This window comes from Aquarana catesbeiana, linkage group LG01, assembly GCF_042186555.1.
Source record: "Aquarana catesbeiana isolate 2022-GZ linkage group LG01, ASM4218655v1, whole genome shotgun sequence".
In the NCBI taxonomy this organism is placed as follows: Eukaryota; Metazoa; Chordata; class Amphibia; order Anura; family Ranidae; genus Aquarana; species Aquarana catesbeiana.
In genome coordinates this window covers 620,553,762-620,578,690 of record NC_133324.1, presented here as the reverse complement: position 1 = coordinate 620,578,690, position 24,929 = coordinate 620,553,762, and the positions used below count along the sequence as shown (strand labels likewise).

The 24,929-nt window shown below is 46.0% G+C and overlaps 1 protein-coding gene across 7 annotated transcripts in view; it reads right to left on the bottom strand.

The window, feature by feature from the left end:
• The window catches only part of ANKRD17 (ankyrin repeat domain 17), a 212,247-nt gene extending 201,518 nt beyond the window's left edge, over positions 1–10,729 (bottom strand). For 5 of the 7 annotated variants that reach the window (XM_073600429.1, XM_073600457.1, XM_073600439.1 and 2 more), the window contains exon 1: positions 9,988–10,729. In XM_073600429.1, coding sequence (XP_073456530.1) covers positions 9,988–10,380 — 393 coding nt within the window. In that variant the 5' untranslated portion in view covers positions 10,381–10,729. The remainder of the gene's footprint in view (positions 1–9,987) is intronic. The other 2 variants (XM_073600479.1, XM_073600488.1) reach the window with 1 other exon arrangement.
• Positions 10,730–24,929: the final 14,200 nt, after the last annotated feature.

The following is a 24,929-nucleotide window of genomic DNA, read 5'->3' as shown; positions in this document are numbered from 1 at the left end:
TTTGCTTGGAGAAAGATATAGATAGAGAGATCTCCGGTAAAATAGTTAAAAACATCTCAACGTCTCATAAGAGAAAAGATGCCCATCCTCTAGGACACTAGCAAAAACACTCATGCATACTGGGCAGGGTTATACTCTGGTCACAGTTTTTTCTTGTTTGCCAGTGTCCATATCTTCCTGTAGGCAGCTGTATAACCCAACTTTCTAAATCCCGTGACATTCCACAAATAAGGAAAACTTTTGTGTTTAGATATGCTTTAAGTATCCCAGATGACACAAGTCCAAACCTGCCTAAACTATCCCGCCAGGAAGCTGTCAAAGCCAATTGCCAAATCATAGGTGGCGGAGGCATTCACATTGAGGTAAGTTTGTATAAGCATAAGAGTAGTCCTGCAGCGGTGTCTCCTTGCACACTGGTCCAGTAGGCTGTGCCACTCGTTTTCCTGTAGGAGCTGTCCACCGGCTCAGTGTGTGGTGGCGAGTCCAGGGAGGAAGGCACAGCCTACCGGCCCAGCACACAAAGAGACACACTGCTGCAGGACTACTCCTATGGTGACACAAACTTACCTCAATGTGTGTGTTTTTAATCTTTGTTCAATTAAATACTACACTGTCTGCACTTAGAAGGTGCCTCTTGCTCTGCTTTTTTCTACATGCTTGCAGTGTGCTTCCGCTTCCTACAAGAGGCCTGCCCTGAGCTGTGGACTGTCTACCATTTCTGCTGGATATCATCCACTCTATTCAATGTATGACTTTAACTTCCCCTTTGCCATACTATCCTATACTTATGGTTTCTGGCATCCTTGATTACAGTTTGCACCATTACCACCCTCCCTTTCTGGCGGAGGAATTCGACACACATATACATGCCCCCTGCAAAAATCTGGCTATAGAGTAGGAAAAGCCTTTGATGCCTGTGGCTGTCAACAGCTTCCTAGTGGGATAGCTCAGGTGAGATCAGACTTGTGCCCAAACACGCCTGAGCTAATCCTTAGTGCTGACATGAAGTGACATACTATGGACAAGTTTCCATCCTACAGTGGGAACTATGGAAGAGAAGAATTTATTCTCAATTGAATTTGGTGAGGCAATATGAAATATGCAGTTACACTGCATAGGGTACAATCACAATGCTCTGCATTTATTCCCCACTTAGAGCCCTTTCACACTGAAAGCACGCAGCCGCGGCGGTAAATTGCCACTAGTTTTACCGTCTTAGAGGTGCTTTTCGCCCGCTAGCGGGGCACTTTTAACCCCCGATAGCAGCCGAATAAAGGGTTAAAATTGCCCGCAAAGCGGCGCTGCCCATTGACTTTAATGGGCAGGGGCGCTTTAGGAGCGGTGTATACACCGCTCCTAAAGCGCCTCAAAGAAGCTGCTTGCAGGATTTTCTGACGTCCTGCCAGCGCAGCAGGCAAGTATAGAGATATTTGTTAATTAAAAAAATAAAATAAAAGCTGAAATAAGAGTAGTCAGTGGCACTATTAGCATTACGTGGTTTAACAGAAGTCAATTTAAAGTGGAACTTAAGAAAAAAAAAAACAAGCAGACAGCTTTTTATTGCAGAAGAGACCTAATATGTATCTTCTGCAATAATCTAAACTTACCTGCTTTTCAGTTTTCTATTGAATGTACACCGAGTGTGAATCTCTGCATATATTCTTGGCACAGTGCTAGTGTGCCAGGAGCAAACGTAAATCTTTCCAAAAGAAAAAAAAAAAAAAACAGAGGTTGGAAAGCAAACTTTTTAGCATGGAGGAACCCTTGAAATAAATGTCAGGCCTCAAGGAAACTGTGTAAATAGTAAGGGGAGTCATAAAAATGAAAGAAATGTAGAATATTTAACACCAGTGGCGGCTGATTATATATATATATATATATAATATAATTTTAGGGGTGGGGGTCACTTCCTCGGAGCAGCGGCTTCCCCTGCGTCTCCTCCTTAGCATCATGGCGGCTTCCGTCATGCGTTTCCTCCCTCCTAGGCGGCCAATAGAATCGCTTCTCCTCTTGGCCAATCGGGTGACGGGTTTTGGGAACCACTTTCTGAATGGCCGGGAGAAGAATCAGGAAGACAATGGCAAATATCAATTTGCGTTTGTCACACAACACCCTTTTTGAAGCCAATTAGAGCCTCGTGCTCCAATCATGTGCTTCTAAAAAAAAAAAAAAAGCCATTTTTTTCTACATGCAGTCCGACGCCCTGCATGTAGATTAGGGGCCGGGCGTATGGATTAGTGCAGCGGCGTCCCATATGGAGCGGCCACCACTGTTTGACACCCAGGCCTGGTCAAGCCAACAAAACTGTTTGCCTTTGGTGGTCAGTGAAATGCTCCATTAGATGGGTGGTCAGTGGGAAAAAATTTACCTTACACTGGTGATCAGTGGGAAGAATGTGCATCTTACAGATAGATGAAAGGATCATTGGTCAGTGGACACATATGAGAGGCAAAAATTGCTCATTGTGTCCAATTTGCAAAAAAAAAAAAAAGGAAATTGCAACTTTTGAAGGAACCTAGTGTTCCATGGATTCCTGGCAAAAGGGCGTCCTAAACTATTTGAATTCTTCCCAGCATGAAAAAGTTTTAAAAAGTTCAATAAGTTTGATATTTCCCTAAAGCAAAACTCCAGGTACATGGCTAAAAAATAAATACATATAGGTTTGTTGGGTTACCTACCAATGGATTCGTACTTCTATAAGCTAATGTTGAGATTTGTGTTACTCTGCTACACTTGACACCTAAATACACACAATTAAGGCAGTCCTATACCAGTTATAGAAGTAGTCCCATCAATTTAGAAAATGCTAGTTGCCTGGATGTTATGGTAATTCAAAAAGGTATGAATATTTTGAATCACAGACCTGAAAGAAATATGTATATCAAAAGTTTTAATTTTCCTAAGCTTCAATTGCTCAATGCAGGTCACTGACTGCAAATATTGAGGCCAAAAGGAAGTCAACAGAAGCCTCTATATTTCTCCCAGGGATGTAGCGGCTTAGGTCACCTCCACACCTCTAGCCTTCTAACTGGATAAGGCATTAAAACATCATGATATCTGTTCAATGACAAGAGAGCCAACCCACAGCCATAATACTAAACTGAGAAGCAGCATGCATACATCACAATAATGACTGGTCAAGAGTACAAATCATTTGGTGCATGGAAATATAAACATAAGTATTTGAACTATGTATTTAGCTATTTGAAAGTGTATGCCAATAGCTAAATACAGCTATGGAATCACAGAACATGGTGAAGGACCATGGGCAACCTTTGCTGCCGGAAGTGTTGACTACTGAAGTGTCTGATGGAGGCTTCACTGCTTGAAGCAGAGAAATAATGAGAGGCAAGCAAAGTCAGGCAGTTGTAGAGAACTACATTGGGGGGGGGGGGGTTGGCAGAGTTGATTTAAACTTAGGTGATCCCCCTGCCCACCACACAACAGCGTTCAGGTACAGTAGGACTGCTTATTCTGCCCATTTTCTAGAAGTCCATTTTCTCTGAAGGGCCTGTAACAAGCATTCTTGTAAAGATAAATTTTGCAATTGTTCTTCCAGGGGAGCATCATCTCCATAGAAGCAGGTGCGTGATCTCTTTAGCTATCCTGATGCTAGAGAGAGTTGCAGCCAGAGACAAAATCACTAATATGAAATGGCCCTAATAAATTCTTCCAGTGTACAAGTTTCAATCACTGAACTTTTTTTTTTTTTTTTTAAAGAACATAAGCAACAAAATATATCCAACAGAGAGCGCTCACTTCATTTTAAAGCTCACCTCGGTGTCTCTGTACACTATTCTTAATGCCATTAGTTTGTTAGCTTTTGAAGAGGAAACCTTTCATGAGAGCAATATGTGGGCTACCATGGCTGACCTTCTGAAAATTATAGCTGTTTGGTTGTCAAGCATAATATCACGATGAATGCCTGGTGGGTAGAATTTTTCAGGGCGGCAATTGCAACCTACATGTCTCTCATAATTGTAATTCTACTATATTTTTTTCAGACCCCAAATCACAGAAGGCTAGAAAATGTTCTTATAGTTCGATTTTAAAACTCATGGAATTTGAACATCCAAATGAATAAAATCAGAAGCAAAAAGCAATGTGTGGGATGTCATACCCTAAAAAACATACCATGTTTATCTTCTATTTGAAAAGCTAGGATATTAAGTATTTAATACATTGAAACAGTCAAAATCCATAAAAACACCAAAATGTAAGCATTTGTGGAGTCACTGAATGTCAACAGCTATGCAGATCACACCAAGAATATCAGCAGCTCATAGGAGAACCCTACTGGCCACACAAATCATAGTGACTCAGGCACATGCGGCAGCCCTACCCATCTAATTGCTTAAAGACCTGCAAATTCTATTTCATCTAGGGAAGAATTGTTAATGTAAACCAAAGACGCCTCTACAGACATTTTTTATTTCACCTGAACCACATCAAATATGAATGTTTCTAAAGAGATGTAATACAATCCTACTACGAGTTATGTAACAGATTTGACCATTTCTGCTACCACCATTGCTAGGGAAAAAAAAAAAAAAAAAAGGATACAGGAAGGACAAAAAGGGACTTGAGCTTGTGTGTCCCTACTATATTCAACTGACACACACAGAATACAACTTTTGCATGGTTCACAGCTTAATCTGCTGAGAAATGATTGGTTCTTAAACATCTCCTTCAAATCTACAGTATATTACATAAACCAATTAAGCGTGATTTATGTAAATTTGTATCTGGCATTTAAAGCTGGGGAGGGGTGAATCGAGATTGAGATCTTTAATCGTGCAGCTCTAAAATACACCAGTGATGTACACATATAGGGGTGGTCTTACCTGCCAAAGAATGTGTAATTCTGTCCACTTAATTGTGAGCTTTACACAGCCCTGACAGACAGCACACCCCTGTTGCAGGACTATCGCCCGCTACTGTTTGGGAACATTCACACAGCCAACTGGGGCCTTAAGCCACCAAGAATCAGCGTTCCACCAAGTTAGGTATGCACAGTTGAGTGCAGTCAGCAGCAGACAGCAGCCTGAAAGTGTCAATGACAGGCTGACATGCGCCATGGCTGTTTGCATGTAACCAGACATCTGGGCAGTTACATGTGATAAGGGACAGATGAACAATCCAGGATGCAGGTATGTAACTGATTGGATGTACAGTTACGTGTGGAAAGCCACAGCACCTGTCAGTCTGCAGGCCACAGCTGATTGCAAACACCTGTAAATACCCTCATTCAGAAATACCAGTTCTTGACAGTATATGGCCCAAATCAGCTGTGTGAATAAAACCTTAAGCAACACAGCAACACACATAAGTAGCCCTGTCTCCAGACAGGAAAAAAGTAGTAACCAGTTGGCTAGATCACCTCTATACTTTCTCCTTCTGGCTGCAAGTTGCTTGTCAGCACATGAGCATTGCAACACACTTGATTGGACCTGTTGCTTCCATTTTTTTCCAGGGAACTCTGATATTTACAGGTGATTATAAGAGACTGTATGGTAAATCAAATTCATGTCTTTACACTTGCTGCATTAAAATTACATTTACGGCTCTATTTATCAGCTTTCCCCCCAACAGTCACACTTTTTTCACATAAGATTTATTTGTGTAAAAGCTGTCCAACACTCACCACACACGTTACTAGCTGATTGCACTACATAGTTGTTTGGAGCTCTAAATAAGATCGTACAAAGGTTTGGAACAGGTGCATCCGAACGACTACCCCCATATGATTAACCATCAGCCCCAGGAACAAGGCACTAAGCCTGAAAGGTCTCTGCAAACCTCTATGCTCAACTGACAAAAGGGGAAAAGGCTGGACTGGACATGACTAAGGCCTGATAGCCAAAATGCGTTGGATAGCTGCTTTTCACAAGTCGTGATAAAATTCTATGTGTTTTAGCCAATTCCTGTGGCACCAGCCTTTTTTACCTTTTGTCATATGTAGTGCAAAGGCCTGCCTGATTGGCTTTTTTTTTTTTGTGTAGGTCTTCATATTACAAAGTTTTGGTAAATCTAAAGCTGGCCATACACTATATAGTCAGATAGTACAATCTCCTTTAGATCTACCAAAACTAAAGTAATACAAGGCCAGATCTAGACATTCCAGTTTATAAAATCAGGCAGGCCCTTAAGCATACGTGGATATATATATATTTTTTTTTTGTTCAACCTGCAGGTTGAATAAAAAAATAAAAAAACAGATCATTGCACCTACCAACCAGTTGTTGGCTGCATCGAATGCTGGTTTTCCAGCAGGACCGTTGGACTGGCTTCTAAAGACAGCGGTAAACATGTACCAAAATTCGGCCGGCTTTTGCTGAACCGAATACATTTTGGTATTACAGGTTATAGCGCTGTCAATTTTAACAGCACTTCACATATATAATCGCACACCCACATTAGTCCCTGCCCTCAAGGAGCTTACAATCTAAGGCCCCTCACATACACATACTAGGGCCAATTTAGACAGGATCCAATTAACCTACCGGCATGTCTTTGGAGTGTGGGAGGAAACTGGAGTACCCGGAGGAAACCCACACAGGCACAGGGAGAACATGCAAACTCCAGATGACAGATGCAAAGCACATTGTACAGCTTTAGGCCTTGTTCACATGGTGTGTATCCATGTGTAAGGAGCGAGCTTGCCCACGCGAGGATGCACAGGTGTTCTGTGCATCCCTGTGCAAGCGGTCCCACCGATATCAACTGGGACGCAGCAGTTGCCTGGTCATGACAGCTGCTCCCAATATGACATCTGTGTGGGTGCACTGAACTCACACTGGATACATTCAGGCACAGATATAAAATTGGGAGCAGTGGCTGTGTCCCAACAGAAATCAACTGGATCTGCCTGCATGGGGACGCACGAAACACCTGTGCAGGTACACACGGCCCTCACATCGATTCACCCCATGTAAACGAAGGATTAGATTTACCAAATCTATGAGGACAAACCCAAATAATACTTTCAATTTCAAAAACACCCTTGTACTATGAAGTCGATGGTGCATTTTAAAGTGGTTGTAAACCTCAGACATGAAATACAAATAAAGCATATCCCTCTATAGTGTGGTATTTGTCTCAATTAAAGAGCACTTTAGCTAGGTTTCCACTATTGTGACCCCAAAGTCACACGATTTACAGTGTGACTTTGCAATTTGATTTTTGATGCAATGCCATGTGACTGGTGAGAACCATGGGAGAACAAGTTGCACCGAAGTAGGAACAAAGTAGTACAAAAACCCTTTTTGGAGTCACTGCGACTTGAGTGGCCATTTAGAATGGGGACCATTGAAATACATGGATTTTGACTTGTCATGCGACTTCACATGTATCAAGTCGCACAACAAATCGCAGTAGTGGAAACAGAGCCTAAAGGTCACTTTTGTCTGTTCCTCTGCTATCAGCATAAATCACTTCTGACAAGTTTACCTGACACCAAGAGGAAAATGGTGACAGGGGAGGGATCTCCAGCTGATTGAAAGCCTCGGCTCTGTGAGCTGTGTGAAGGGGAGGAGGATGGGGGTGTCTTCCCTCCAATCAGCGCTCAGAACTCTCTTCACTCTCTGCAGTGCGACTTCAGCTCTCCGCCCTCTTTTTCTGAGCTCTCAGACAAGCTTACACATTCTGGACTTTGAGCGGATGTAGAGAAAAGACCGCAGATAGACAGGTAATTATGTAGAAGGATTTTTTTTTCATCTCTGCATCACCTGAGGCCAGTCACTTTGCTGGGTATATGTAAGGGTTTACAACCACTTTAAAGCGGAGTTCCACACAAAAGGGGAAGCTCTGCTGGTATGCCTCCTCCGCTGCCACATTTGGAACATTTGGGGGGGGGGGGGGTGACCAGGCACCTGCTCCCACTTCTGACAGTTTGCCGTGGCGAAGTGAGCCGGAAGTTTGGCCCCCCTCCCCCCAGCCGGCCCATTGACAGAGCGCAGCAGGAAACCAGGTGTGCTGCAAGGCTTCACTGCCCGTTTCCCTTAGCCTAGATGGCGGATCCAGCACCCGAGAGCCGATTCAAGAATCAGCTCAGGTGAGAACACTGCTGGATGCCTGGACAGGAAAGTGCCCTAACAGTAAAAGTCAGCAACAGTATTTGTTGCTGCTGACTTAAATTTTGGAAGGGCGCAGAACTCCGCTTTAAGGAGATTGTACACTATGTATAGAGTATAGCGTGCACTAGATTGAGCCTAGGTTCACACTGGTTTGCTGCAGACACCACATGCGATTTGCACAGGAATCACACTGATGTTCGGTGCGACATTTTGTATGGCCCAAATCGCATTGCATCTGCACCAGAATGGCGCAGGACCCTTTTTTCACACATGAATCGCATCACTTAGGTGTTCACACCCATGCAATGCGATTATGACAATCACACTGTTTTGCGATGTCTGTACTCTAACATTGATACCCGCAACAGATCACATTGACGCTGAGCGATTGCAATCCGGGAAACACAGGATATGCTGCGTTTCCCACATTGCATAAGTGTAAACCAGGGCTGACTGAAACTATACAAGGACAAACCTATGCAATACTTCCAATTTGTATAAAATCAGGCAGGCCCTTGTGGTACATACTTTATTGTAAATCTAGGAGCGACTGTAAGGCGTACTGTAAACCTAGGGGCGACTAAGGCGTACTGTAAACCTAGGGGTGTCTAAGTCTAGGGGCGAGTGTGGTGTACTGTGAACCTAGGGGCGGCCGTAAGGCGTACTGTGAACCTAGGGGCGGCCGTAAGGCGTACTGTGAACCTAGGGGCGGCCGTAAGGCGTACTGTGAACCTAGGGGCGGCCGTAAGGCGTACTGTGAACCTAGGGGCGGCCGTAAGGCGTACTGTGAACCTAGGGGCGGCCGTAAGGCGTACTGTAGACCTAGGAATGACTGTAAGGCGTACTGTAGACCTAGGAATGACTGTAAGGCGTACTGTAGACCTAGGAATGACTGTAAGGCCTATTGCAGACCTAGGAATGACTGTAAGGCCTATTGCAGACCTAGGAATGACTGTAAGGTCTATTGCAGACCTAGGAATGACTGTAAGGTCTATTGCAGACCTAGGAATGACTGTAAGGTCTATTGCAGACCTAGGAATGACTGTAAGGCCTATTGCAGACCTAGGAATGACTGTAAGGCCTATTGCAGACCTAGGAATGACTGTAAGGCCTATTGCAGATCTAGGGGCGACTAAGGCCTATTGCAGATCTAGGGGCGACTAAGGCCTATTGCAGATCTAGGGGCGACTAAGGCCTATTGCAGATCTAGGGGCGACTAAGGCCTATTGCAGATCTAGGGGCGACTAAGGCCTATTGCAGATCTAGGGGCGACTAAGGCCTATTGCAGATCTAGGGGCGACTAAGGCCTATTGCAGATCTAGGGGCGACTGTAGGTTGTATTGTAGATCTAGGGGCGACTGTAGGTTGTATTGTAGATCTAGGGGCGACTGTAGGTTGTATTGTAGATCTAGGGGCGACTGTAGGTTGTATTGTAGATCTAGGGGCGACTGTAGGTTGTATTGTAGATCTAGGGGCTACTGTAGGTTGTATTGTAGATCATGGGGCAACTAAGTTGTATTGGTCACCTTAAAGTTGTTTGTGTGGTCAGACTGTAAGGCAAGTGTACATGTTGGGCGAAAAAAAAAACTAATAAAATGGAACCCCTGAGGTTTTCCTGTCTGCCTGATCTCATTATAGAAATGCTAGCGTTAGTAAAAGGAGAGTGAGGAGGCTGGCACGGCAACAGGGCCTCTTCCTGTGTGCTCTCACGTAACAGGTACGCACGTACACCGGGGCCCAGGACGCCCCATCTCCCACAAGGCCTTGCGGCACCCTAGCAGTGAAGTGCCCGGGCTGAGCGGTGTATGTGGTAAAGGCAGAGCCTCCTCACACGACCTTCATACAGGCGCGTCTGTATCCCATGACCGTGCGGGCCTCCTCCCTTCCCCAGAGCCCCTGGCTTATTCCCCACCTCGGACACCTCTTCTTCCTCCTCCTCGTCGTCCTGGCTGCTGCTGCCGCTATCGCTGCTCTTATCCGTGTCGCTGCTGCTGGCCGTGCGGCTGCTCCGGCTCCGCTTCTGCCTGCGGCTCCTGCCTGGGGGTCCAGCCCCGGTGGGTGAGGCCGGTAGGGCCCCGGCTGCTCCCTGTTGCCTCCGCTGACGCTGTTGCTTCTTCTTCAGCAGCAGGTCGCACATCCTGACCAGGCCTCTGGCCGACTTGCTGAGCTCAGCCGGCGCCTCGGTGGCCGCCGCGTGGTTGGCGCCGCTGACCTGACTCGGGCCTTTCCCTTCCTCGTCCTCTTGGTTTCCGACCGGCTGCTGTGGCTCTTGGGCTGGCGGTAACGGCGGCTCCATCATCATCATGTCTGCCCGGCCTCCTCCTCTCCTCAGACACTGCACTGCTTCTCCGCCACGGTCTCGCGAGAGCTGTGACGTCACCGAGACCTCGCGGAGCTGCGTGGGGCAAGGAAGAGACTGGCGGCTGTTAGCACGCGATCCTAATGTGTGGGAAAAGCCTTCCTCCCCCCATCAGTCCACACGATACACTTCTTTTATTGACGCACTTTTCTCCTCTCCCTTACTTCGCCTTACAACTCCTAGCTGGCCTGTTTTTCTTTGCTGTACGCACTTTGGCTGTTCACGTGACACCGGCCACAGTATTCCGCTCACCAGTTGCACTTTTTTTTTTCCCCTTGTCCCGCGGCGCGCCGTTCCCCGCCTACCGCCTTCTAGCCCCTCCCTCCCCGGAGCTGTGCGCGCGCCCTGATTACGCTGAGAGACTAGTGGGGGGTGTAGAGAGCGCGCCTTTCAGGGGTCAGGTGAGGAGAAGAGAGGGACGCTCAAATCACTAAGAAACATGGCTACTGCTCCCCACATTTGTTTTCATGCCTTTCATTTTGGTATCAGCCTGTAACACCCTCATCCTGTCCACACCCGTTTTAAAAGATGTATGGGAATTTTTTTTTCTTCTTGAACCGTACTTACCTTGGTGGATGCATCATCGCTCCCCCATTGTCTCTAACACTGAGATCTGAGCCATCAAACTCCGCCAATCGTTTCCTTCTCTCAGCTCCCTCTGTCAGTCACCGGCTCTCTGCTCAGCTTCCCACCCTTGCTCGCTGGAGAGCTGGGCTGTGAAAGGGGCGGGAGTGGCCAGCTCAGGCTCTCACCGACTCTCTGCTCGGCTTCCCACCCTCGCTCGCTGGAGCGCTTTGCTGTGAAGGGGGCGGGAGCGGCCAGCTCAGGCTCTCACCGACTCTCTGCTCGGCTCCCCACCCACGCTCGCTGGACTGTGAAGGCGGCTCGCTGGAGTGCTGGGTTGTGAAGGGGGTGGGATCGGCCTGCTCAGGCTCTCACAAGCTCTCTGCTCGGCTCCTCACCCTCGCTCGCTGGAGCGCTGGGCTGTGAAGGGGGTGTCGGATCGGCCAGCTCAGGCTCTCACCAGCTCTCTGCTCGGCTCCTCACCCTCGCTCGCTGGAGCGCTGGGCTGTGAAGGGGGTGGGAACGGCCAGCTCAGGCTCTCACCAGCTCTCTGCTCCTCACCCTCGCTCGCTGGAGCGCTGGGCTGTGAAGGGGGTGGGAACGGCCAGCTCAGGCTCTCACCAGCTCTCTGCTCCTCACCCTCGCTCGCTGGAGCGCTGGGCTGTGAAGGGGGTGGGAACGGCCAGCTCAGGCTCTCATCAGCTCTCTGCTCGGCTCCTCACCCTCGCTCGCTGGAGCTCTGGGCTGTGATGGGGGTGGGAACGGCCAGCTCAGGCTCTCACCAGCTCTCTGCTTGGCTCCTCACCCTCGCTTGCTGGAGCGCTGGGCTGTGAAGGGGGTGGGAACGGCCAGCTCAGGCTCTCACCAGCTCTCTGCTCGGCTCCTCACCTTCACTCGCTGGAGCGCTGGGCTGTGAAGGGGGTGGGAACGGCCAGCTCAGGCTCTCACCAGCTCTCTGCTCGGCTCCTCACCCTCGCTCGCTGGAGCACTGGGCTGTGAAGAGGGCGGGAGCAGCCAGCTCTCTGCTCCCCACCCTCGCTCGCTGAACTGTGAAGAGGGTGGCAGCGACCAGCTCAGGCTCCCTGCTCGGTTCCCAACCCTCGCTCGATGGAGTGCTGGGCTGTGAAGGGGGCGGGAACGGCCAGCTCAGGCTCTCACTGACTCTGTGCTTGGCTCCCCGCCCTTGCTCACTGGAGCGCTGGGCTGTGAAGGGGGTGGGAGCGGCCAGCTCAGGCTCCTTGCTCGGCTCCGCACCCTCGCTTGCTGGGCAGTGAAGGGAGCGGCCTGCTCAGGCTCTCTGCTTCCCACCCTTGTTCACTGGAGCGCTGGGCCGTGGAGGGGGCATGAGCAGCCAGCTCAGGCTCTCACCGGCTCTCTGCTCGGCTTCACACCCTCGCTCACTGGATTGCTGGGTTGTGAAGGGGGCAGGAGCAGACAGCTCAGGTTTTTTACTTGCTCTCTACTCGGCTTCCCACCCTCACTCACTGGAGGGCTGGGCTGTGAAGGGTGCAGAAGCAGCCAGCTCAGGTTCTCTGCTCAGCTCCGTACCCACGCTCGCTGGAGTTCTGGGCTGTGAAGGGCGGGAGCAGCCAGCTCAGGCTCTTACCAACGCTCTGCTCGGCTCCCCTTCCACCCTCACTGGAGCGATAGGCTGTGAAGGGGGCAGGAGCAGCCAGCTCAGGCTCTCTGCTCGCCTCTGTACCCATGCTCGCTGGAGTGCTGGGCTGTGAAGGGGACGGGAGCAGCCAGCTCAGGCTCTCTGCTCCGCACCCACGTTTGCTGGAGCGCTGGGCTGTGAAGGGGACAGGAGCAGCCAGCTCAGGCTCTCGGCTCCCCACCCTCACTCACTGGATTGCTGGGTTGTGAAGGGGGCAGGAGCAGCCAGCTCAGGCTCTCACCGTCTCCCTACTTGGCTCCGCACCCACGCTTACTGGAGTGCTGGGCAGTGGAGGGGGCGGGAGCAGCCAGCTCAGGCTCTCACTGACTCTGCTGTGCTGTGGAGCCGAGCAGAGAGCCTGAGCTGGCTGCTCCTGCCCCCTTCACAGCCCAGCACTCCAGCGAACATGGGTGTGGAGCAGAAAGCCTGAGCTGGCTGCTCCTGCCCCCATCATAGCCCAGCATTCAGGAGCGTGGGAGGGGAGCCAAGCACAGAGTCGGTGAGAGCCTGAGCTGGCTGCTTCCCCCCCCCCTTCATAGCCCAGCACTCCAGCAAGCGTGGGTGCGGAGCAGAGAGCCTGAGCTGGCTGCTCCAGTGAGCATGGGTGAAGGGGGCGGGAGCAGCCAGCTCAGGCTCTCATTAACTCTCTGCTTGGCTCCGTGCCCTCGCTCACTGAGCGCTTGCCTGTGATGTGCCCACATATCCCCGTTCTGGCTCTCGTGCCTGCAAACGCACGTGGCCAGCGGACATCGCGTGCAGCGCGCATGCCTGCTATAGCTGTTTAAAGGGCCGAGGTACTGCATGATCTGTGCAGGAGTGCCGACTGTCAGAAACCATGAATCAGACCAAGACAGAAGTGTAGTTAAATCACACTTGTTTAACCACTTCAGCCCCGGAAGATTTGGCTGCTGAATGACCGGGCCATATTCTGCGATTCGGCACTGTGTCACTTTAACTGACAATTGCACGGTCGTGCGACGCTTCACCCAAACAAAATTGACCTCCTTCTTTTCCCACAAATAGAGCTTTTGGTGGTATTTGATCGCCTCTGCGATTTTTATATTTTGTGCTATTAAAAAAAAAGAGCAACAATTTTGAAATAAAAACACAATATTTTGTAGTTTTTGCTATAACAAATATCCCCATTTTTTTTTTTTTTTTAAAAGCAATTTTTTTTCTCAGTTTAGGACGATATGTATTCTTCTACATATTTTTGGTAAAAAAAAAAAAAATCACAATAAGCGTATATTGATTGCTTTGCACAAAAGTTATAGCGTCTACAAAATAAGGGATAGATTTATAGCATTTTTATTTATTTATTTATTTTTTTTTTTACTAGTAATGGCGGCGATCTGCAAATTATATCGAGACTGCGACATTATGGCGGACAAATTGGAAACTTTTGCAACATTTTTGGGACCATTGGCATTTATTCAGCGATCAGTGCTTTAAAAATGCTCTGATTACTGTAAAAATGTCACTGGCAGGGAAGGGGTTAACACTAGGGGGCACTCAAGGGGTTAACTGTGTTCCCTGCTACGTGTTTCTAACTGAAGGGGGAGGGGACTGACTAGAGGAAGTGATGGATCGTGGTTCCTAGCTATTAGGAACACGCGATCTGTCACTCCTAATAGAACAGGGATTAGTGTGTTTACACACTTGTCCCTGTTCTGCCTCTCATGCTCGCAATCACTCGTGGTCGGCGGTCATCGAGACTGTCGGCCACGAGCATCGGCCCCCCCGAAGTGCGGCGGTGCATGCGCCTGTCATCCCGATCGCCGATGTATGGCTATGACGGTTCGCAGGATCCTGCTGACCTGCCGCAGTAAAATGACAGCGGCTGGTTGGCAAGTTAATAATAAAAGTAAATGGAACACATGTAGTGAAAACATAGCCAAAGTTCGGTAACCGGAACAGATAGTCAGACAAGCCAGAAAGGAAGCCAGGAATCAGCGTAGTGGAACAGCAAGCAGGATCTGGAGCCAGGAGGAATGTCAGCCAAGCAAGTTTTTTTAACAGGAGCACAGGAGAAAGTTTCTGTGATGTTGGCTAAGGCAGAGATCATCTGGGCTGGACGGCTTAACCACTTAAGGACCAAGCCTCTTTCTGAGATTTGTTGTTTACAGGTTAAAAACATTTTTTTTTTGCTAGAAAATTACTTAGAACCCCCAAACATTATAGATTTTTTTCCAACACCCTATAGAATAAAACGGTGGTTGTTGCAATACTTTCTGTAACACCGCATTTGCACAGCGGTCTTACAAGCGCACTTTTTTTGGATAAAATACACTTTTTTTAATTAAAAAAATAAGCGAACAGTAAAGTTAGCCCAATTTTTTTTTTTATATTGTGAAAGATAATGTTACGCCAAGTAAACTGATACCCAACATGTCACGCTTCAAAATTGTGCCCGCTCATGGAATGGCGACAAACTTTCACCCTTAAAAATCTCCATAGGCCACGTTTAAAAAATTCTACAGGTTGCATGTTTTGAGTTACAGAGGAGGTCTAGGGCTATAATTATTGCTCTCGCTCTACTGATCGCGACGATACCTCACATGTGTGGTTTGAACACCGATTTCATATGCGGAGGCTACTCACATATGCGTTCGCTTCTGCACGTGAGCTTGTCGGGACGGGGCACGTTTAAAAAAATTTTTTTTTTTTTACGCTGTTTTTTTAAAAAAAATTAAAAATTGTCACTTTTGTTCCTATTACAAGGAATGCAAACATCCCTTGTAATAGAAAAAAGCATGACAGGACCTCTTAACCGCTTCAGCCCCGGAAGATTTTACCCCATTCCTGACCAGAGCGTTTTTTGCGATTCGGCACTGCGTCACTTTAACTGACAATTGCGTGGTCCTGCGACGGGTCTCCCAAACAAAATTGACGTCCTTTTTTTCCCCACAAATAGAGCTTTCTTTTGGTGGTATTTGATCGCCTCTGCGATTTTTTTTTTTTTTTTTTTTTTTTTTTTTTATTTGCGCTATAAACAAAATAAGAGTGACAATTTTGAAAAAAACGCATTATTAATTACTTTTTGCTATAATAAATATCCCCCAAAAATATATAAAAAAATTTTTTTTTTTCCTCAGTTTAGGCCGATCGTATTCTTCTACATATTTTTGGTAAAAAAAAATCGCAATAAGCTTTTTTTGATTGCGCAAAAGTTATAGCGTTTACAAAATAGGGGATAGTTTTATGGCATTTTTATTAATAATTTTTTTTGTACTAGTAATGGCGGCGATCAGCGATTTTTATTGTGACTGCGACATTATGTCGGACATTTTTGACACATTTTTGGGACCATTGTCATTTATACAGCGATCAGTGTGTTTAAAAATGCACTGATTACTGTGTAAATGACACTGGCAGTGAAGGGGTTAACCACTAGGGGGCGGGGAGGGGTTAAGTGTGTCCTAGGGGAGTGATTACTAACTGTGGGGGGATAGGCTAGCAGTGTCATTACTCTGATCACTGCTCCCGATGACAGAGAGCTGTGATCAGTGACACTTGTCACTAGGCAGAACGGGGAGATGCTGTTTACATCAGCATCTCCCCGTTCGTCCTCTCTGTGAGGCGATCGCGGGTATTCCCGCGGCGATCGAGTCCGCGGGACCCGCGACCCCACTCACAGAGCTCCCGGCTGGCACGCACGCAATGGCACGGCAGGGAATTCAAATGGACGTACCTGTAAGTCCATTTGCCCAGCTGTGTCATTCTGCCAATGTACATCGGCATGCACCGGTCGGGAAGGGGTTAAATATGAGATCTGGGGTCAAAAAGACCTCAGATCTCATATTTAGACTAAAATGCAACAAAAAAAATTGTCATTTAAAAATATAATTTAAAAAAATAGCCCTTTGAGAGCTGTGGGCGGAAGTGACGTTTTGACGTCGCTTCCGCCCAGCAATTGTATGAAGACGGGTGGGGGCCATATTCCCCTCACTCGTCTCCATACCCAGCAAGTGACCGAACCCGATCGCCTCTGCCGATGCGGAGGGCACCGGTAAGCGGCGGGAGGGGGGACCCTCTCCCGCCGCCGATAAAAGTGATCTTGCGGCGAATCTGCCGCAGAGACCACTTTTATCTTGTAGTGGACCGCCCTCTTAAGGGATACTGGGGTTATGGCAGCTAGCTGCTGCCATAACAACAATATCCTCCTTCAAACAGCCAATGTAAAACTGCGGTGGGTGGTCCGTAAGTGGTTAAGTAAGCAGAACGAACGAGCGGGATATCAACAGGTGAGTCACTGTGGAGAGATAGGAGCTGGCAATTAGCCAACAGCTGAGCGGCCAGCTCAGAGAAGGAAGGGCTGAGCCTAGCCCTGACTCAGACCTGACGCAGTATAATGACAGCGGCTGTTCGGCTAGTGGTTAAAGTGAAATAATAAAAATTAAAAATTCCTTTAAATTTAGTGCTTAGGGGGTTCCCCTTAGTCTGCCTCTAAAGTGGTGCATCTGTACAGTGTGTAGAACCTGCTGCAGCAAATATGACATTTATAAAGCCAATAAAATTACATTTTCCCTGCCAGCTTTATTTTATAAGCAACGGCTTGGGGAGCCAGTCTGTAGGATGAGGCCGCAATTTAATGCACTCAGAAGAAGATTATAGATTTTTTGGATAATTTCTGGTTTCTGTTCTGTAGACTTTAGATAGAAGTAACAGGTGTGGAAAAATTGGACTTTGGGTGTTGGTGGTGCCTGTAGAGGTACTCTTGATGAAAGCAAGAATTGGCTTTGCTGTCAAAAATTTAACTGTTCTGCATCTGTCAAACAGGTGCAGAAAAGTTGGTCCTTGAGTATTAATGGTGCCTATAAAAACCTATACCAAAACATTTCTTTGCAATAAAATCAACACCCACAAAACTAGGCAGCCTAGACAGTCTTGCACAGTTTCCACATCCCAAAAACCCTTACTCTGCAACATCGGCATCAGGGGCTTGGTAGCTGCTGCTATTGCAGAAATGATTCATTTTGAGAAATGTCAGCCGGTCAACGGAGTCTGTGGACAGACACACTCTTTTAGCTGTCACAAAACCTCCGACAACACTGAATGTCCATTCAGAAAGCATGTTGGATGCAGGGCAACCCAGCAGCTCATTGGCACACTGGGCAAGTTCTGGCCAGTGGTCTATTCTCATGACCCAGTAACACAGTGGATTGTCAACTGGAAAGCTCTCCATGTCTGTTTTTGCCCCTAGATAATCTCTTCCCTAGAAGTGGAAGCTGACAGCCCTGGGCGCCGAGGACAAAAAAGAAATGTTGAAATGCATCACTGAGGCGGCCCCCTTCTCCACTGCTCCTCTCTTGATCAACAGAAGCCTGAAAACTAGCCTTTCTATGAGATTGTAACCTAGCAGCGCCTGGAAAGGCATTACATAAAGTCCTCTTTACGGTGTCCTCAAGATTTTTCATCCTCTGTGAGGTGTAGTAGATTAACCAATATATATTTTATGTTATTCATATTAATTTTTAATTCATTTTAAATTTTTATTGATATTATTATTATTATATAGTAGTGGTCAATATTATTATCCAATACGTAAAGCAATAGTTATTAATCTTTATTAATGTATACTATGTTATTCCATAGATATAGAAAGTCTTCATTTTTAAATGTTGAAATTTAGATGACCTCTCTGCTTCTTTCTCATATTTTTTATAAGATGGTTTACTGGGTGAAAGTTCATTAGGATAGTTCATTTTTAGTTTTTAAGTAAGCTCTAATTAAAGAAAAACTTTGATAGCAGTTGAATTACAGCCTGATAAGATAAGAACATCTTATACAGGTAGTTTAGAAATAATTATGTGGAATATGGAAAGTTATGTATAGTACATTAATTACGTTTGACAAGGTCAAACAAAGGTCTGCTTGTGCCTTCATTAAAACTGTTAAAATACATACATATAGGATTATATAGTGAGACATATAACACATAAGGTGGGGTTATTGAAAGTTCATTTTCCCAAAGTCGTAAATCTGTTATCCTTGAAGTTGGTGAATTCTTATCAGGATGAGGAGGGTTTGATTTAACACAGCTGGGTGCCATATTGTCTCTACACAGGTGTTCTTAATCGGACAAAACCAGTTATAAATAATTTTAATAAACATAGGAATTCTGGGAATGAATAAGTTTGTCTGGTTGTATGACAGGTGTCAGATTTATCGTTCGTTACATTGACGTAGATCGTAGCAACCAATCATGTTGTACCTAATATGCTTGCATTGTAAGAAACTGTATAAATTAGACCTGCATCTTGTAATACTTTGAACATAAAGCTGTATGTTCCCAGCTGTTAATAAACCTGCATCACTAAAGTCCTGCCTGGTTTGATACGTTATTATTCTACTTCAGAGGATGGGATGAGTTCTGAGACTTTTCCCTTGTAATGGAGGGTTGCCAACCAATAGTGATCTTTCTCCTTGATGCCACAAATTCTCAGGTCCTTTCGCAGGCTTTGAAGAATGAGGGAGCCCATGTACCACAGGTTTGCGGAGGCATGAGAAGCAGAGTCCTCTGAGTCACTAAGGATTACATTATCTGGAACGCACTCCTCTTAGACATGTACTTCTCCCAAGGGTTCTGGGGATGTGTTTTGCTTGTGTCTATCTAGCAAGGTTACTTTGTATTATAAGCAATGAAGCTGAAACCTCTGTAGTGTGTAAATGTGCTTTCACTATACAAAAATGCTGTACATACAAAGCTATTATAATATTAGGAATACAAATCAAGACTGACAGATATCTATAACAAGCAAAATGCCTAACAAATAAACAGCCTATGGTCTATAATGCCCCGTACACATGATCGGACATTCCAACAACAAAATCCATGGATTTTTTCCGAAGGCTGTTGGTACAAACTTGTTTTGTTTACACACGGTCGCACAAAGTTGTCGGAATTTCCGATCGCCAAGAACGCGGTCACGTACACCACATACGACGAGACTATAAAAGGGCAGTTCAGAACCAAGTGCTGCACCCTTTGGGCTCCTTTTGCTAATCTTGTTTTAGTAAAAGTTTGGTGAGCGACGATTCGCGCTTTTTCAGACTCGTGGTTTTCAGATCATTTTCTGCTGTTCAGTTTGTGCTTGTGGGTTTGTATCTGCTCTTCAGTGCGTGCAAGCAAGTTCCGCGTGACTTTTAGTCATTGTATTCTTGTTCGTTCGTTACTGTTTTTCAGGTCGCTCTTCACAGGCCTTGCTGTTCTTCAGTGCGTTCTGTTACTTCGTTCTGAGCAGCCGACCGTTTTCTAGCCATGTTGCTTATACGTACTCCTCGTAGAGTTCATGCTGTGCAGGGGCTTGGTGTTGGGGTCCTGACCTTGACACAAGTTTGTGCTTGTGGGTTTGTATCTGTTCTTCAGTGTGTGCAGCGAGTTCCCCTTGACTCTGTCGTTGTGTTCTTCTTCGTTACTGTTTTTCAGGTCGCTCTTCACAGGCCTTGCTGTACTTCAGTGCGTTCTGTTACTTAGTTCTGAGCAGCCGACCATTTTCTAGCCATGTTGCGTATACGTACTCCTTGTAGAGTTCGTGCTGTGCGGGGGCTTGGTGTTGGGGTCCTTACCTTGAGACAAGCCCAGTCCATGAACAGGGTGGGAAGGAGTTCATGGACCAAGAATTGGTTGCTCCAGCGTGATCAGTTCTGTCACATGCCTTTGCTCTGTGAGATCCGTGAGAATAACTCTGACGATTTAAGGACTTTCTCCGTATGACGGACCTCGAATTTCACCTTTTGTTCGCTTTGCTGACCCCCTATATCAGCAGGCAGGACACCTGCATGAGGCAAGCCATTACTTCGGAGCAGAGGCTATTCACCACCCTGCGGTACTTGGTGACGGGGAGAAGCCTGCAGGACCTCAAGTTCTCGACAGGCATCTCCCCCCAGGCTCTGGGGATCATTATCCCGGAGACCTGTTCTGTCATAATTCAGGTCCTGCAGAAGGAGTATATTAAGGTAAGATTTGTATCCTTTTACATCACATTTGATTGTATAGAATGTTTGCTAATGTATTGTATTTCTTTCCTTATTCCCTAATTACCATGATTGTAATATGCTGTGAATGTCCCCATACATGCTGGATTTTTATGTAATTTTTATATTTGTCCTTCTCTTACCTCCCCAGCATGCTCTCCTGGCCCTATATTCACCTCGTGTAGTCACTTAACAATGTATTTTGTCAGCTCCATAGTAGTGCTTTACCCCAAATTCCCCTTAAAATGTTTAAAATTGTGATGTGTGCTTGAAATTCAGGCAGAGTGCCAGAGGCTTTTTTTTTTTTTTTTTTTTGGGATCACAAAATCTTTTTGAACCCTCCCTCCCCCCAACTGCTAACTCAGCTGATACCAATCCTCTATCTATCCTCAATCCTCTATCTGCTGACTTTGCCAAACCCATACACACTATACCCACCTCTTTTGTGGTCAGATTTCTGGATGAATTCCCCAAAGCATGTAGTGCAAGGGCCTGCCTGAATACTTTCAAATGGTACTGTTTAAAGTTGTATACTATTATTATCTTGATAGGTAATAGCAGAATGTAAAAATATGCTAAAATGTGTACAGTGTGTATTTATATCTTTCTATTATGACACTTCTTACCGGTCCAGTGGGCTGCCAATAGTGTAAGTAAGGAGGGGCTGGCCAAAGTAATCCACATTAGGCATTCATCTCTCAATGAAGTGTAGAGGGTGACCTGTCCAAAACATCTCTCCCCCCCATAAATTCACAAAATTGCCCACGGGGGGGGGGGGGGGAATCTGATAGGTGGACCTTATACCTTTTATCTTTAAATAGTCCCTAAAATAAATGTTATACTGATGTTGGCCAAGAAAGTTTGTGTCTAATCTGCTTTCCATGTTTATGTGCAAAATGATTAATTTTATTTTCTTGTTTGACTCCACAGTTCCCTTCCAACCCACAGGAATGGCAGACTGTGACCTCCCACTTTGCCCAGCGGTGGGACTTTCCTAACTGCGGAGGGGCAATTGATGGGAAACACGTCCACATCGTCCCACCCCCCAATCGGGGTCATACTATTACAACTATAAGGGGTTCAATAGTATTGCGATGTTGGTGGTGGCGTTGGCTACGTACGGGTTCCTGTATGTGGATGTGGGGAAGAATGGCCGGATGTCAGATGGTGGAGTCATCGCCCATACGGAGTTCTACAGGCGTCTCCAGAATGGCAGCTTGGACTTGCCACCTCCAGAAGACAATGCGGAAGGACTCCCATTCGTCTTCGTTGCGGATGAAGCATTTGCGCTGGGGGACCATCTTATGCGGCCATTCCCTATGAGGACCTTCACCCCGGACCAGAAGGTTTTTAATTACCGGCTGGCCAGAGCCAGAAGAGTGGTGGAGAACACGTTTTGAATAATGGCCATCCAGTTCTGCCTATTTCTTACACCCATACATATGGCGGAGTATAAACTCAATCATATCATCCTGGCTTGCTGTGTTTTCCACAACTTTTTAAGGAGAAATTCTGTGAACTATGCTGGCTCAGTTGGGCCTGAATCCGGAATTCATGTAAATGAACCAACCCTGACCGCGCTTGAAGCTGGCCGTCCTGGCTTGCCCCCCCTGAGTGCCCACAAGGTCCATATAAGATACATGGAATACTTTGCGGGTAGGGGGGGCCATCGATATGCCAGACAATGCCTGAGACATTTTTTAAATAAAAAACTAATTTGAACTACTAAAATATTTGCTGACATTTACTGCTTGTCTTTCTTTTAGCTGATCCTGACATAAATTTGGGGAGTCTTGAAAATGGCGTGATTGTGTAACATTAGAAAGCACTGTTGGGTGTTATTTACTAAAGGCAAAGACACTTTCCATTACAAGTGCACTTGAGACTGCACTGAAACTGCGCTTGTAGTGCAAAGTGGATTTGCCCTTAGGAAATAACCCCCATTGTCACAGAAACCAACAGTTTTACCACCCAAAAATTTTTGGAGCATTGAAAGAAGAATCCACACATTCTTTATTATCAATCTTTTTAATACAAGCACAATCACATGTGCATTTATCAAAGGTTTTTAAAACAAACCAACATGTTTGTTGTATAACAGTTTTTTGGGTTACATTAATAAAAGTAGAAATGTCCATTTAAGGTAAAACAGGCATGTTTAAAACCAACAAGAAATACACAAATCTGGAACTTACAAAGTTCAACTTTGTTAGAAATTGAAGGCAATATCAGACATGAGTATTTCTAAACTGTTTTTGATATTGCGTTCAGATGGGGTGAAGTCACCTCTGGAGAAGCCACATTTTGAAGGTGAACACAAATTCCCGAAAGTCAACATGTGCTAGCTGCCATCACGGGGGGATCAAGGGACGTGTTTTGTGGGTGCAACCCCTTCCTCTCAGCTACTTTATTATTGAGGAAGGGGTTGCACCCACAAAACGCCTACATTGATCTCCCATGATGGCAGATGGCACATGTTGACACACTGTGTGCATCTTCAAAATTTGGCTTTTCGACAATAGGTAAGAAAAGGTGCAACAAATTTTTTTGCAAAAAATCCCAACTACATTAGGGATTTCGAGGGGTTTTAAACTCTCCCTAGAACATCAATGATGTTCTTCATTTTGTTTTTAACATCATTGATGTTTTTATGGATGTTTTCCAAGTCCCTATTACACCCCATGATCTCCCCGATCAGGATCTGGGCACTTTCACTGGTGAAATGACCTGGATCCACAACATCACGATCACCTAAAATAAAATAAAAAAAACTAAAAACACACCATGTATTATAAATATGCAGGCATCCATCTCTTACCTGAGCCTGTGGTCGCAGACACTCACCTGTTGTGGTGACAATTTCCACCACATCTCCCTCCTCCTCCTCCTGTTGGCTTTGGGGGATTTCCCCTTCTTCCTGAGGTGGGGGGTCTGTTGTCTCCTCAGATGAGTGGTGTCCTCCGAGTCTTTTAGCCCCTATGTAAAAAAAAAAAAAAAAAATAGGTATACTTAGTACACAGATATTTGATGGCAGAAATAGGAATATGAAACATTGCTTGGAAGTGGGGTACAATTGTCTGCTTTGGCAGAGTTCCAAGATGAAGAAATGTATTTGTCCTTTGTCAAGCTTGAATACTTACCTGTTTTGTACAAGCTTCACAGATGGAGACACCCCTATAGTATACTCCGGAGCACCTGTGTGGGGCCCCCTAATAAAAAGGGTGTTCTTTTGTCCCACACTAGTGCTCCAGTGTCCAGATGTGTAAACAGCTGCTGAGTGTCCTCTCCTTACACAGAATCTAGTTTGCATTTCATTCTAGTTATCAACCCATCTAGACACCAAAATTATTTGAAGAGAAGTAGGCTAGCAAAAATGTATTCAAATGCATATGTCCAAAACATGGTGTTTTCTATGCCGAACGAACAGTGTTTCATACGAACGAATAATGTGCCCATGAACATGAAAGTTGCCATTTTAAACTGTACAACAGTTAAGAAAAGCACATGGAGCAGCACGAACGTTAGAAAAATAAAGAATAGGAACACAGCACAACTACTTACTTTTTTGCAGCACTCTCCTGATCCTTCTGTACTGCTCGTGCTCCCTTAATTTGAGGTCCGACCACCGCTTCCTCAGTTGATCCTTGGATCACCGTACCCCAAAATTCTTCTGCAGACTCTTGACAACTTTCGCCATGATCTTGGCCTTTCTGACATTGGGGTTGGGGTAAGGTCCATACTTCCCATCATAGTCGGTCCTCTTCAGGATGTCGACTATCTCCAACATCTCCCCAAAGGACATATTTTATGCCTTAAATCGTCTCCTCCGGGATCAGGACATTTCTGGCTCCAGGCTTTCCTCCTCCTCGTTGCTGTAATTAGCACGCACCTGCTGTGTCTCCGCCATGTGCTCTCCCCCACTGCGCCAAATGAGAAGGGGCAGGGAATAGACTAGAAAGAACGTCAGGGGCGGGCGGAGTTTCATGCATGCGCAGTGTATATAAAGTGTAACACGCGTGCGTAGTATGTACAATCTGTGAGCGGAGCAAGGAGTATCTGAGGTGCTGATCGTGATAACGAAGGTAAGATTGAAAATTACTGCCTATACTGCTTCTAGATTGAGGCCTGTATTGTGACAAGATTAGGAGACTTTAGCCTGACATTAGGGTTTGTCTTGTGTTGTGTCTTGCAGAGAAAATGGATATCTTGAAGGATCAGGAGTTTATCAGCATATTCATAGATATGTTCAGGGAGCTGCCTTGTCTGTGGCAGGTAAACCACCCCGATTATAAGAACC